Source organism: Ursus arctos, unplaced genomic scaffold (assembly GCF_023065955.2).
Source record: "Ursus arctos isolate Adak ecotype North America unplaced genomic scaffold, UrsArc2.0 scaffold_20, whole genome shotgun sequence".
Classification (NCBI taxonomy): Eukaryota; Metazoa; Chordata; class Mammalia; order Carnivora; family Ursidae; genus Ursus; species Ursus arctos.
The window spans coordinates 9,797,785-9,812,254 of NW_026622875.1; the positions used below are offsets into that span (position 1 = coordinate 9,797,785).

General features: G+C 40.4%; 1 protein-coding gene across 6 annotated transcripts in view; it reads left to right on the forward strand.

Moving 5' to 3' along the window:
• Nucleotides 1–12,719, forward strand: part of PLCH1 (phospholipase C eta 1) — a 209,373-nt gene extending 196,654 nt beyond the window's left edge. For 4 of the 6 annotated variants that reach the window (XM_057316038.1, XM_057316039.1, XM_026497331.4 and 1 more), the window contains exons 19-23: nt 1,603–1,687; nt 4,401–4,547; nt 4,841–4,920; nt 6,948–7,302; nt 9,630–12,719. In XM_057316038.1, coding sequence (XP_057172021.1) covers nt 1,603–1,687; nt 4,401–4,547; nt 4,841–4,920; nt 6,948–7,302; nt 9,630–11,710 — 2,748 coding nt within the window. In that variant the 3' untranslated portion in view covers nt 11,711–12,719. The remainder of the gene's footprint in view (nt 1–1,602; nt 1,688–4,400; nt 4,548–4,840; nt 4,921–6,947; nt 7,303–9,629) is intronic. The other 2 variants (XM_057316041.1, XM_057316042.1) reach the window with 1 other exon arrangement.
• Nucleotides 12,720–14,470: the final 1,751 nt, after the last annotated feature.

The window sequence follows — 14,470 nt, forward strand, 5'->3', positions numbered from 1 at the left end:
TTCAGAATGTCCTTCAATTGGAATTTACCTGATTGCTTCTTCGTGATAGGAATAAAAAGAAAGGTATTTGCCACCATCCAATTCCGTTCTTGCAGCATCTCATGGAGATTACAGTCTGAGGAAGCGGACACTGGGGTCTCAGGTTTGCAGATGAGGACACTGAAACATAGGTACAGAGCTTGCCTAGGGCAACACGGGAGCCGGGTTTTGAAGCAGGAAGTTACTCTTCAAGCCTGTGGTCTTCTTGATTTCCTTATGAACAAAAGGTCATATTCACTACCTGCCCCCCAAAATCTGAGGTACCCAATGGTCCAGTTTTAGCACAGGGTTTTACTGAAAGGAAAAACTTCTAGCATCAGATGATTAATTGAAAATGAGTAAACTTCATGATTTATTTAGTAAACAAAAAATATGTGTATCCACCCGATGTACTCAACATGTTTTTCAAACATACTTCTAGCTCTTATTCCCTGAAGCTCCCTCAATACTCCATATTCTCCTTAGTTTCCAAGTTCCTAAAATGTTTTCTCAGACTCATAACTCTCTCTCCTTTACACTTCTAGATCAGCTCTTTCTGGATTCTTAAGGTTTCAATCTTTCATTGCTTCTTATTCATAAATTGCATGATAAAAGAGAGCTTATGAATGACCAACAAAGCAGGGTCTCTCCTCCTGGAGGAGAGGAAATGTGGGGAATGTGGGAAGGAAGACTAAACATTCATTTTTTCTATTGATTCCTTTTTAATTTTGTTATTTTTGATACTTTTTGAGTTACATAATAGTACACAAGTGATTTAAATACAGTAAAGCGCACAAATCATAGCTTGATTAATTTCTATGCAACCCAGATCAACACAGAACATCTGAGAATCCCCCCAGAAGTCTTCCATTTACCCTTCCAGTAAATACCTACTCCCAACTCCCCATATCAAACACCACCCCCTATCATAACAGGTTAATGTTGTCAGTGTTCAGACTTCATGTAAATGAACTCTTACAGTATATGCTCTCTCTCTCTCTTTTTTTAAGATTTTATTTTTTTAAGTAATCTCTACACCCAACATGGGGTTCGAACTCACAACCCCAACAGCAAGAGTTGCATGCTCTACCAACTGAGCCAGCCAGGCACCCCCAGAATATACTCTTTTATGTCTGGATTGCTCAACAGTATGTCGATGTTGCAGAATTTTTTCTTTTTCATTATTGTATGGTAGTCCTTAAATGAATAATCCATGATTCATCCATCCTATTCATGATAGACATTTAGGTTGTTTCCAGTATGTGACTGTAATGAATACAGCTGCTCTAAGCATGGACAAAACCTCTCATTTCTGTTGGATATATACCTCGAACTGGAGTTGTAGCTTCATTTGAAAAAATTTGTATAGCATCAGTAAATATTGGCAAACAAAAATTTAAACTTTTATTTCTGTTTCAGATACCTAAATCTGTTGTTACAGTTTCTCTTTCCTAACAGGAAAGTAGGCACCTAATGAAAGGGGTTACTATTGAAACATGAGCATTTTGGCTAATATTCGCAAATTAATTAACACACATATAGAAATGTATCAGTTGTAATAATACTCTCTCTTTATTTACATAGATCATTGACCCTTTTGTTGAAGTCGAAATTATCGGATTGCCAGTAGATTGTTGTAAAGATCAAACCCGTGTGGTAGATGACAATGGTAAGATGACAGTCTGTTTCCTTTTAATCAAGAGGCTCTAGAAATAAAATTTGCGCTGAAAAAGAACAAATTGTCTATGTAGAAGAGAAACAAATCCCTAAAATTCATAACTGCCCTCTGAGTTTCTGTTAAAGTCTTTTAGCATGTGAAACTGAGTAAATGTGGGATTGATTCATGGTCTGTTTTCGTGGATTTTAATCGAGACTCTTAAATGCTTTGCTTTTGAAGCAAAACTTTTTTTCTAATGAAGAGAATTAATGATATTTTAAAGGGCTGGGTTAAAACTTAGGAAAATGCCTCTATTACATATTTATATTGTATTTTCATGATGTAAGTTACTTCAGAGCTCTCATTCATGATGCCTGTATGTCTTGATGATTTTTCATTGTGTTCTGGAGCATATAAAACTCGAAAGGCAAGTGCAGTGTGCTCTGGCAAGTTTACTTCTTAATATGTCCATATGGTGAATGGGCAACATTCTTGTATTCTGGCCATGCCGTAAAAATAGCTTTCTTAACCTAAGCCTCATGTCTTTTTCTTGGTAACCTCCTTACATGGTGTTTGTTCATACATTTGACAAGCATTATGGCATACCTATTTTTCTCAATCTCTAGTCATTAATACTCTAAATCTAAACCACAGTGCTCAAAACATTTAAGAAATTAGAGGTTCAGAGGGAGACCTTAAGAGGAGTTTCCCCCCCTTTTTTTTTTAAATTCAATTAGCCAACATTTTGTACATCACTAGTTTCAGATTCGTTTTTTTTAAGATTATTTTAGAGGGCAAGCTCGAGCATGAGCGGGGTTGGGGGGCAGATGGAGAGGGAGAGAGAATCTCAAGCAGACTCCACACTGAGTGCAAGCCAGATGCAGGGCTCAATTCCTTGACCCCAAGATCATGACCATGAGCCAAAATCAAGAGTGAGATGCTCAACCAGCTGAGCCACCCAGGTGCCCCCGTTAAGAGGAGTTTTTTCTGAGTGCTAGCTTAAGGAAAGGAATTTGAGGATTCAAGAGTAGCATAAACGTATTACTTAAGGAAATAACATGCTTAAAGGAAGCGGACTTGTATATTGCATTTTCCCGTCAACGGCCATTGTTCTGTTTTTGTTTTTGTTTTTGTCTCAGAAGTAATTGAAAAGTCATTACCAAGGTAACAAAAACACAATCTCTTCTCTTGTTTAGAAGGGACAGTTCAATGATTTCAGTCCATAATTATTTCCTTAGCTGAGGTATTTTATAGTAAGATTAAGTAGCTGATGCCTCCTGAATACATGTATTTAATAAAATTTATTTTCATTTTTAGAAAAGAAAAACAAACTTAGCACTTGAAATTTTATCAGTTTATATAGTTTATTTTATCTGAGAAAATTTTATCAAGAAATTTATTTTTACCTTTCAGAATATGAGTTAAATTATATATCTTTCTATTTATTTTCAAGAGCTATGAAAATATATCTTCCATGTATTAAGGTCTTGCTTCATGGGAAGGCACTGGAAAACAATAGTGCACAGTCTAATTTGGCTCTGTAACTAGCTGTGTGGCCTTACGTGCATTGTTTTCTCTGAATATCAATTTTCTCAACCACAAAATGACTTATAAATACTTGCATTTCTTACTTAAAAAAAAACATTTGTAGGATGCCTGGGTGGCTCAGTCAGTTAAACGTCTGCCTTTGGCTCAGGTCTGATTCCCAGGGTCCTGGGATCCAGTCCCGCATCGGGCTCCTTGCTCAGCAGGGAGCCTGCTTCTCCCTCTGCCTGCCACTTCCCCTGCTTGTACTCTCTCTCTCTTTCTCTTTCACTCTCTTTCTTGAAATAAATAAATTAAATCTTAAAAAAAAAAAAAAAAGATATCCTGGGGCGCCTGGGTGGCACAGCGGTTAAGCGTCTGCCTTTGGCTCAGGGTGTGATCCCGGCATTCTGGGATCGAGCCCCGCATCAGGCTCCTCCGCTGGGAGCCTGCTTCTTCCTCTCCCACTCCCCCTGCTTGTGTTCCCTCTCTCGCTGGCTGTCTCTCTGTCAAATTAATTAATTAATTAATTAATTAAAAAAAAAAGATATCCTTTAAAAAAAAGCATTTGTTACTTGTGTAATTTAAAAAAATTATATAGTTTTGAAAGCTAATAATAATGTAGTTTTTCTTAATTAGAAAAAAAACACAAAAACCCTGCCTTGCCATCCTTAGAGGATCGCTGTAAGGGTTAAATAAGGCGCTATATCTACAGTAGCGTTGAAACCCGCACAGCACCTTATAAAACGTTTGCTGGTGATTATTATAGCAGCAGAATCTTTTGTGGGTGAGAACCATAATTCTTCCTGTTTCTGGCAAAGTGGGATCTCTCTTTCTCTCTTTATTTCTTCCTTTTTTTTTTCCTGCGTAAACATTCTTAGATCACTACTAAAGATATTTTTGAGCTTATTGAAACATTCTGAAATTGCCTAAAGGAACTTTCCCTACAATGCAATTTGGGCATCAAAGATTATTAGAATTGATGCAATCATTTACAAGCAATCTTCCTACCAATTATTTTCTAGCAATGGGGCGAATTCCAAGAGTTTATTCCAGTAAGGCATCCTGGACTGGTGTGGTCATCTTCACGAGTTTAATAACCATCGCAAGCAATTTTCAGTCTGCTTTGCAGATGTTGCTGCCAATTCATTTTTCCCCAAGCCCTTTGCTTTTCTGATTTTTCTCTTCCTATTTCTCTGAGGATTTAACCCTGTGTGGGAAGAAACCCTGACATTTACAGTACACATGCCAGACATAGCTTTGGTTCGGTTCCTTGTATGGGATCATGATCCGATTGGACGAGACTTTGTTGGACAAAGAACCGTGACCTTCAGCAGCTTAGTGCCTGGTAGGTAGGGTCTGGCCTTTCCTCTCTAGCCTGACCATTCAGTTTTCTTCGGAAGATTTAATATATGATCTGTGATATATACACCATGTAGCATATATGATATATAAAATATGTGTTATATGAATGTTAACATGTTTTGTGAAATGTAAAGAATTATAGTAAATAATAAATAAAATAATAAATAATAATAAAATAATAAATAATAAAGTAAGTAATACTTCATTTAGTTGCACCCATGGGAAAGTTAAATGTAAGTCCAAGTAAAAGGAAACTATTTTCTCTGCTTTTCTCAGGCTACCGGCACGTCTATTTGGAAGGACTGACAGAAGCATCTATATTTGTCCACGTAACAATCAATGAAATCTATGGAAAGGTGAGAAAGATTATAGGGCTTAAAGCCACATGGTCCTTAACAAAGTTATTTTTTGAGTAATTGCTTAAAAGGCACGTACTTCTTAACAAAGTTGTTCTTTAGTGGTAAACTAGAGGGAAGCCCAGTGAGCCCTGTGTGCTAGCCTGCCAGGTCTTGTCCTGATCCACATGTGCTCCTTCCGTTGTTTTGGGGTGTGTACTCATTCCTTCCACTTAGGGGGCCTCTCTGAGCTTATGAGAAAACCACTAATCTCTCAGATGATCCTTTGTTTCACTACAACAATAAATATATGCTTAAACATTGAATTTTATTTTAAGAAGACCTAGCTGGCTGCAGCAGGAAATGTGGTGTCTCAGATGGTTAAGGAATTACCAGTACTAACCAGACTGTGATTCCAGCCAGTTCTAAGCGGGACGTATTCATTTGGTGTCGTTGTATTTAGCTGAAAACCTAAAACTGTGAATGAATCTAAAGCCACCCACGGGACTTTTAAGGGCATGATAAGGACTTTCTTTTAAGAAATAGACTACAAAAAATGTATTCTAGTTTTCTCCTGATGCTACTGTCTTCATTACACAACTTATTTGAGGCTTACAAATCAATAGGCTGTCCTTTAGTCATGCCAAGTGATTGGGGACTTGGCCACTGGAACGATTTGCTGGGACCAGATGTGATTAGGAGGGACTGTAAGAGCCTTGGCTAGCACCGAGGAATGCCCAGTGCTCTGTTCTAGAAAGTCCACAGTGCTTGAAGCTTCTCCTGGAGAGTTATAGACATCCTCTATGCCTTAGCTTCCCCATCTGTAAAGGTAGGGTAAAAACAGTACCTATCTCATAAAAAATTATGTTATCCTTAGAAAGCTGCCTGGCATATAGTAAATGACCAAAAATGTTCGCTAATCTTAACATTACTGTGACTACAAGCCAGTTTCTAGGGAGTGGAACAATTCAGGCTGAATTAGGGGGTATAATGTTTCTCCTTACATCAGTTGGTATGGGAGGGGAACGAAGGAGTCTAAGAGTAATGAAGTTTTATTCTATGACTTTCTATGTCTAGTCCTCAGTTTCTGCCTGGGCTGCTTGTTGCGATGCTTTCTCTGGCATAAATGCACGCAAATGTGAACGATTGACAATGATTCTTGAACTTCTAGGGATCCCAGGTTACCTAACTAGTATCTAGTATTCATCCTGCTTGAGGGAAACAACGAAATTCAGAATTTATTTAAAACTTGAGCCAGAAAGGAATTAAAATATGAAAAAGAAAGTGTTCCATAGGCTTTCCATTCTCCTAAATAGATGTCCACTTCCAAGTCACATCATATATTATTTTTCAAGGTATATTTGAGTTGGGATGCATAAACCACAATGTGGCGGGGATGAGCTGAGTAACGGATGAACCTGTGATGAGAAATCACCGAAGGTGGAAGAAAGGGTTTATAGAAGCATATGCATTCTTGTCTTTTGTGGTTACTTGTGCCACTTTCTTGAATGAGCCCAAATTGTGTTCTGTTGTGTTTTGTTTTCTTCCCTTGCAGTGGAGCCCTTTAATACTCAACCCCAGTTATACTATATTGCACTTTCTAGGAGCTACAAAGGTAGTTTCTCAGCATGGCGCCTTGCTCTCGCTGACATATTTCTTTTTAAGTGGTTATGGCAGCATGCTCTCTCATATCACTCCATTTCCTGCTTGCCACTTTGAAACATGCATCTGTTGCTTTAAGGTGGCTGAAGTTCATAGCGGTCTATTAAGTGTGGAAACTTTTCCTATCACCTTGTCATCTCCGGGTAGGAAGCTTCTGGGTAGCTTGGTTGCAAAAATGGAAGGCTGCCTCCTCGCCAAGTAAGGTCAATAAGGCGTGCATGATGTTGTACAGACATGCTGTGAGCTGCCGTTTTCTTAGTTGGATATCCTTCAATGGCTGTACGATTTTGTTCTGTGTCCATTTTTCGTGGAGCTGTCATTGAAAAGGCAAGGTGTTGACACAATGGGATTTGCTTAACGTGGGCTTCCTTCTTCTGTGCCTGCAGAACAGACAGCTCCAAGGTCTGAAGGGGTTGTTCAATAAGAATCCCCGGCACGGCTCGTCAGAAAACAATTCCCATTATGTTCGGAAACGATCGATTGGAGATCGGATTCTGAGACGCACAGCCAGTGCTCCGGCCAAAGGCAGAAAAAAGAGCAAAATGGGCTTCCAGGAAATGGTCGAGATAAAGGATTCTGTGTCTGAGGCTTCAAGAGATCACGACGGTGTCCTGAGGAGGACCACACGGAGTTTGCAAGAGCGCCCTGTCTCTTTGCCTGTTGACAAAAGTCTTCTGGGGGCCTTGACACTGCCTCTGTCTGCAGCAGCGAAAGACGCTGAAGGAAAAGAACATTCCCTGGGTAAGATGCTTTAAGTTTCTCTTTCGAAGCCGTATTTTGGTTCCTGATTACCATTATGACCTGGTTAATGTTCTTTCTATAGTCCAGGTAAAAATAGACCAAAAAAATAAATAATTTGTAAGGTTAGCTTTAGGCCAGATCTTAAACTTTGGGGCGAGGGGGGAAGAGCTACATTGACATTTGAAATTGATAGTGAGGGAAAAGGGGAACAATCAGGTGTGACGGTATGGAGCCCGGGGGTCTGTGAGGTGCCCTGTAGGGAGGTGAAACGGGCAAAACAGGAGCAGAGATCTTGGTTTTCCAAGTGGATGCAATATTTACTGATCGTTCTGAGGTTTAATAGAATTATATTGATTTTTTTTTTTTTGAGGTTGGATAGAGTTGTGTTTCTTTCCCCAACATATAACACATTTCCACGATTAGAAATGTTTACGGAGAAAGAAGTCAAGCCAGATGTTAAAAGCAAGCCTTTGTCTTCACTTGAGAAATCTTTGCTTCCTCAAGAGGTAGCTCAGGCGATATTTTCCTCTGGCCTCCTTTCCCCGATCCCTGGATGTTGGCGGGGAGGGAAGCATGTCTCCGGCTCCTGTCCAGTTATAGGCTCCTCAAGCATACGGATCAAGCCTTACCTGTCTTTCCCCCTAAGTCGAGCATAATGCTTCACTCATACCAAGAACTTGATAAAGAATAATGCTCGCTTTGCAAGGTACCCAAGAGCTCCTGAGATGTGGCAATGACTCTTTCCCCTGCCCTTGGTAACTGAAGTACCAAAACTCTGTCCATTTGATGTCTCCATAACCAAAGTGTTTTAATTAAATCACAATCATCTCAGACAAAGATAATGTGATACCCGTTTACTTTAGGAAAATTCTCCTTTTATCATACAGTCTAATTTCAGTGTTCTATTTTTTCACAAACTCCATTTTGCTTATATTGATTTTTATTATAAGATATTCTGGGGAAACAAATGAATTTTTGAATGGCGTACTTGAAGAGAAAAAGAAGCTTAAAAGTTGGAAAATGTGCTAAGAGCAGTGTCAGAAAAGAGATGAAAATGTGCTTTAAAGTTTATTTCAAAATCCCATTTTGAGAGAAAATAAAGCTCTACTCAGTAGAAATAAACACTGGTTGATCCAGAAAGCAATATTGAGTTGATGCATATTTCTTCCCTTTAACAGCTTTATAATTTGTCACTCTCATTTATATTATATGAGACTTGTGGTAACTACAGAACAAGCAAAGCCACGCAATGATTCAAGTTATAACGTAAGAAACAAAAATTAGTGGAGAAAACGCAGAATACAAAATTCTATATATAATTCTGTCCCCCTAAAAGAGCTTACAGTAGCTGTCTCTGAGTGGTAACATCTTAGGCTATTTAATTTTTTTCTTGGTAATTTTTGGATTTATCAAAGTTTTTATGATGACTTTTTCTTTAGTTAGGAAGATATTTAATAAGTTAAATAAATTCTTCTTTCTTATATATCCTGACTGAAAACCTTTAAAAAAAAACTATTAAAATAATTAGGTCAAGAATAATTGAACATTTGATATTGTCTTAGCATTATCCTAAGCATGATGGGTACCCCAAATTCCTGTGAATAGTGTGTTTTTATAGATTTCCGTACCGTGCCTGATAACTTACTGCCTCTTTTAAGGGAGAATGCAATATGAAATTTGTGTTTTAAAAACAAAAATATGATTAAGAAAAAATTAGATATTAACAACGGCATAGAATTGGTGACCCAGTCTTTATTTTTACATCTCAAAGTCAATAGATATTGGTATTTTAATACATTTATTGCACCTTCCAATCTGCTTTAGACAGTGATTAAATTAGTCCTTTTGCCAAAGTGGTTATTTTTTTTAATGATATGATTTGTGGTTTTTACTAATCCATGTGTAACTTTGAAAGCTTATAGTCTCTTGCTTACAGGTACCACAATACTTTGTTTAACAGAACTGTCTTGTTCTATTTTTATTGCCATGCTTCTGTGTAGTACAAATCTGAATAGGAAACAACTTAAGGTAATCCTCACTGTAAAAGTATGGTAACTCATTGACATTTTTTTTTTGACAATGAATATTACATCCTTAGCTGATGTAATAGATACTCAAAGGGAAGCTTCAGTGAAATTCCTATAAATATTTTACCATTTATTCATCACACAGACACTTTGTTGCAAACCTCTGCAATCCATAACTATATTCTGTCACGGTGTAACAGACTTACATTCTCCATTCGTCTGTCTGAAGACAAACATGAATGTTTGCAGGGTCTACAAAAAGTGATACATGTTGCCTAAAATGTTGTTTGTTTCATTCAGCAGAAGATAAGGACGGAAGAAGAAAAGGGAAGGCAAGTATAAAAGACCAGCACTTTCCAAATTTCAACAAAAAGTTATCCTCTTCCTCTAGCGCCCTCCTCCACAAAGACATCAGCCAAGGGGACTCCGCCATTTGTGTTGCCTCCACACCAACCACGGGAGAACAGTTGGGAGTGCCAGGTCTTAAGGGTGGGAGCACCAAATCAAACGTATCAAGTGATGGCCCGGAACAGGAGTGCCCCAGCAAATCCCTCCCCCCAAGGCAGCATCTGGCTCTTGATCCTATAGTTACCCTAACACAAGGTCCGTGCAGTGTGAAAACCAAGGCAAATGGGAATGCTGGGAGCTTTGTAGAAGAAAAAAGCACATTGTCAGGAAGCGTTTTTTCTCAAAGCAGTCTGGAGATTAAGAACTTGGAAGGGAATTGGGTTAAGGCCCGAGCTGCAACGTCCTTTTCTTTGTCAGACGTCTCTATGCTCTGTTCTGACGTACCTGACTCGCATTCTACGGCCATTCTGCAGGAGAGTGAAATTTCCCATCTTATTGACAATGTCACGTTAACCAATGAGAATGAGCCAGGCAGTTCCATCTCAGCACTGATTGGCCAGTTTGAGGAGACCAGCGATCAGGCAAACCTCACTGTTGTTTCTCAGCTCCATAGCACAAGTGTCATGTCAAGTCGTGGTCCTTTGCCCACCTTGGACCGTAAGATTCCCTTCAAGCATGACTTTTCCCTGGGAAAACCCAAGTCAGCCTTCCTGTGCTCGTCTCCTGCCCCAATTGCATTCTCAAGTCCCGAGACCTCCAAACACTTGACACACGCAGTTTGTGAAACCACCTGCACTCCTGTCTCTAACGCCAAACCAGATGATCACCTTCCTGGTAAGGCCAAGGCGGGGGCTGTGGAAAGCAACCTGCCTGGGTCCGCTAATACTTCTCACTGCTGGTTACCAAAAAGTCCCACCAATGGCAAAGAATGGGAAATGCTCAAGAACCACAGCCCTACCACGTCCACCGACCTGGCACGGGAAGATGTAATGGCTGAAACCACTCTCTGTTTAAATTCTGGAGAGAGCAGTCTCGTGGAAATGGACGGAGACTCCGAAAATCTGTCCATAACCTATGAATATAGAAGAGAGGACGCGAGTCACCCTGCTTCTCCTTTAAAAGCGCAAGACGGTCAGGATGTGGCGGAACATTTTCAGAGAGGTTTGAGAAATGGCTACTGTAGAGGGACTCTCTACCCTTCTGTCTCTGAAATATTCAACAATATTCAAGATGTCAAAAATCAAAGTATTTCCTGTCTAGCCTACCAGGGTGCTGGTTTTATGCACAACAACTGCTCAAATTCAGACGCAAAAATGAAGCAGACGGGTGTGCCCCTGTCTAGTGATGAAGGCACGCACGCCCCTGCGCCCGAGCAGCCCACGCACCGTCCTCTGCCTGCTCTAAAGCTGCCCAGCCCTTGCAAATCCAAAAGTCTAGGGGACTTAACATCGGAGGACATAGCCTGCAACTTCGAAAGCAAGTACCAGTGTATTAGTAAGAGTTTTGTTACAACTGGCATGAGAGACAAGAAGGGCGTGACTGTGAAGACAAAGTCATTAGAGCCCATAGATGCCCTGACGGAGCAGCTGCGGAAGCTTGTGTCTTTCGACCAGGAAGACGGCTGTCAGGTGCTCTATTCAAAGCAGGACGCCAGTCAGTTCCCCAGGGCACTGGTCAGAAAGTTGTCATCCAGAAGCCAGAGCAGAGTGCGCAACATTGCCAGCCGTGCCAAGGAAAAGCAGGAAGCCAGCAAGCAAAAAGGTGTCAACCCCAGCCACGTGGGAGGAGTGGTTCTGCGAAACAAACCCTCGGCGCCCCTGCCTGCGGGCAACCGGCACTCCACCGGCTCCTACATCGCGGGCTATCTGCGGAGCAGCAAAGGAGGCGGCCTAGAAGGCCGGGGCATCCCGGAGGGGGCGTGCGCCGCCTTGCGACCCAGCCACGGCGACCCGTTTTGTGCCGATAATTCCATGTTGCAGACCGAGCCCAGCAGTGAGGACAAACCAGAAATTTATTTTCTTTTGAGACTGTGAATTACATAAAGCTGCATTTTCGATGTTTACAAAGTATTCTGTAGAATTGGCAGAGTTTTCAGTAAACATGGTCGTGGCTTCGAAATGATTTTAAAATGTATTTTTAAACTTGTATTTTGGTCTCCCTTTGACTCCCCGTGTTCTTCCTGTTTCTGCGTTTGTATATAGATCGGGGTGACATTTCCCATGTGCGTATGATCCTTCTCCCCTGAAGTGTAAACGCGCTCAGTATGAAATGTGTGCATGCCTGGTTGTGACACTTCTCAGCCGCTTGGCTTACGATGTCCGTCTGTTTCTCCACCACGCTCTCTACTGTCCGTCCTCAGATCACAGTCGCAAATGTACTCAATTTTACTCTCTAATTGTTGAGTTCATTAAGAAATTTTGCAAAGGACAAAGGGATAAATTCTTTATTTTAAAGCCATTATCATCATTCCTAGATTTCCATCTTCCTTGAGAAGCCCAGATGCATTTTTTATAACTCAGTTAAAAGAAGATTAAAATAGTTACCCTACCTTTTAGGATTTCTCTACCCCGTGCAGAAGGAGTTCAAAGCAGATTGGTAGCTGTTTCCCCCCAACACACACCCTCTCATTTTAGAGTAGGCTGTGAGATTATGAGGATAAAGCAAACTTCTGTATATAAAGACAAAATTGTTTGTTTTACATAAATTTTGTTACATATTTTTGCTAATGGCTTTGTATGTAACAAGAACACAGTTGCCAAGCTATTTGTTGTACTTTTGAATTTTCTGATTAAATTATAGACTGCAAATAATGGCTTTCAGAACGAGGGACTTCTGTCAGATACTAACAGTAAGAGTAGCACAGATTGAAAATGTCCCCAAAGCTGTCGAGAAAAAAAATTTTTTTTTCTCATAATAAAATCCAAGTAAATAGATAATTAGAAGAAACCTTCTCCCTTCATGGAGCCAAGTAACTATATTTTAGTACCAACATACGTTATTTTCACTGTGAACCCATTTTTTTATTGCATGTTCAGATGTCCCTCTTTGCTTTTTTGTAATATTAACTGCAATGATGTTCTTGGAATTCATGGAAATATAATTAAAGCAGATTTTTAAGCACTTGGTGGGTATTTTTTTTCAACTGAAGTTCATACGATGACTGCTGAGTAAGGGACCCAGAGCCCTCAGAACTATTTTCCTTTTCATCTCTTCACAGAAGAAGAGATAGCTTCTACAGGGGAGAGTTCTAAGCAGCAATTTATGTCTCTGAGTGTTTTCATTATGCTCTAAAGACCATATTTGTCAGGCGACTTGTAAAGAAATCAAATTTCTTTGCATTTTGTGTTGATATTGCTAGTTTAAAAATAATCCTTCCCAAATCCTGCGCTGGGGGTGGGGGCAACAAAGATAATGTGTTTGGCAAATCACACCACTTGAAGGTTGTTGTATGGGGGAAGAGTGGGGAGGAAAGCAATCAGACCCTGATTACCCTCAGTCCCCAACTCTGAACTTTTCCCCAGCACTGAGGATCAATCTTCCTCTCTTTGGACAAACCCTGGGGTGCTGGTTGGGGTAGGAGTGTAATGGTGAAAGGGAGAGGGACCCAATTTCATTCCCTTACTGAACTTGAGAGATTTTTGTCTTCTTGGGGGTTTGGAACCCACAAAGTTCTATCCTTAGACTTGGCTTGTTTTTAAAGAGATTGACATGATGTAAAGTTGTTGAAATTCATTTGCAAAGGGATAAAATTTAGCTGCCTTGTTTGGTGGAATCAGAGTGATGTGGTAGTGACATAAATGGTTGGTGCCGAGTGATGGGTTATCAGACCAACCCCCAGACACCATGTGCATCTATCTGTTGCCCATACAAGCGGTATTCTTCTACTGATAGGACTTCGGAAAAGAGGAGAGAGTGACTTCGTGATTACTATTTGGAGATTGCTAATAAAGAAGAGGAAGTAATTATTCTTAAATTTTAGTGCAAGCTTTCAGTGTTTGGATTGGACTCCTGATCTGGGTTTCACTTGTTTGGAGAATGGATCAGGGACTCGTCAGTCCCAAGGAAATCACACAACAGGTGAGAAGTCAAGCATAGATGAACAGGTTTCCTAATTTTTCTTTTCTTTTGCGAGCTAGCAGGAAGCCTCCAGTTTCTGCAAAGTCTGACTAGAGCAAGCCCTGTGAAGTGTCACAGTTTCCCATTTGACTCCTTTCTTAGAGGCTAGCTAGCTAGACTATTCCAAGGCTGAGCAGGAACAGGTGGCTGGGACAGTTGCTTGCAACAGTAGCAATATCCACAGAGGGTGGAAGTAAAGCTTCTGGATATTGATGTTAAGCATCTTAAAACCCTTTAGTGGGCTGGGGCGCCTGGGTGGCACAGCGGTTAATCGTCTGCCTTCGGCTCAGGACGTGATCCCGGCGTTACGGGATCGAGTCCCACATCAGGCTCTTCCGCTAGAGCCTGCTTCTTCCTCTCCCACTCCCCCTGCTTGTGTTCCCTCTCTCGCTGGCTGTCTCTCTCTGTCGAATAAATAAATAAAATCTTTAAAAAAAAAAAAAAAACCCTTTAGTGGGTCCCCATGGTGTATGAAATAAGGTTCTATAGCCTTGCATACAAGGTCTTCTTGGATTTGGTGCCCTTGTCCTGTTTCTATCACCTGGTCTCCTCTGCCTTAGAATGTCCTTTCCTTCTTTGCTCACTACATTTTCCAAGATGTATTCTGGAAGGATCCTTTCTTCTAGAGAGCCTTTTCTGATTGTCATCTCCTTTTCCTTAGTTATACCCAACCCATT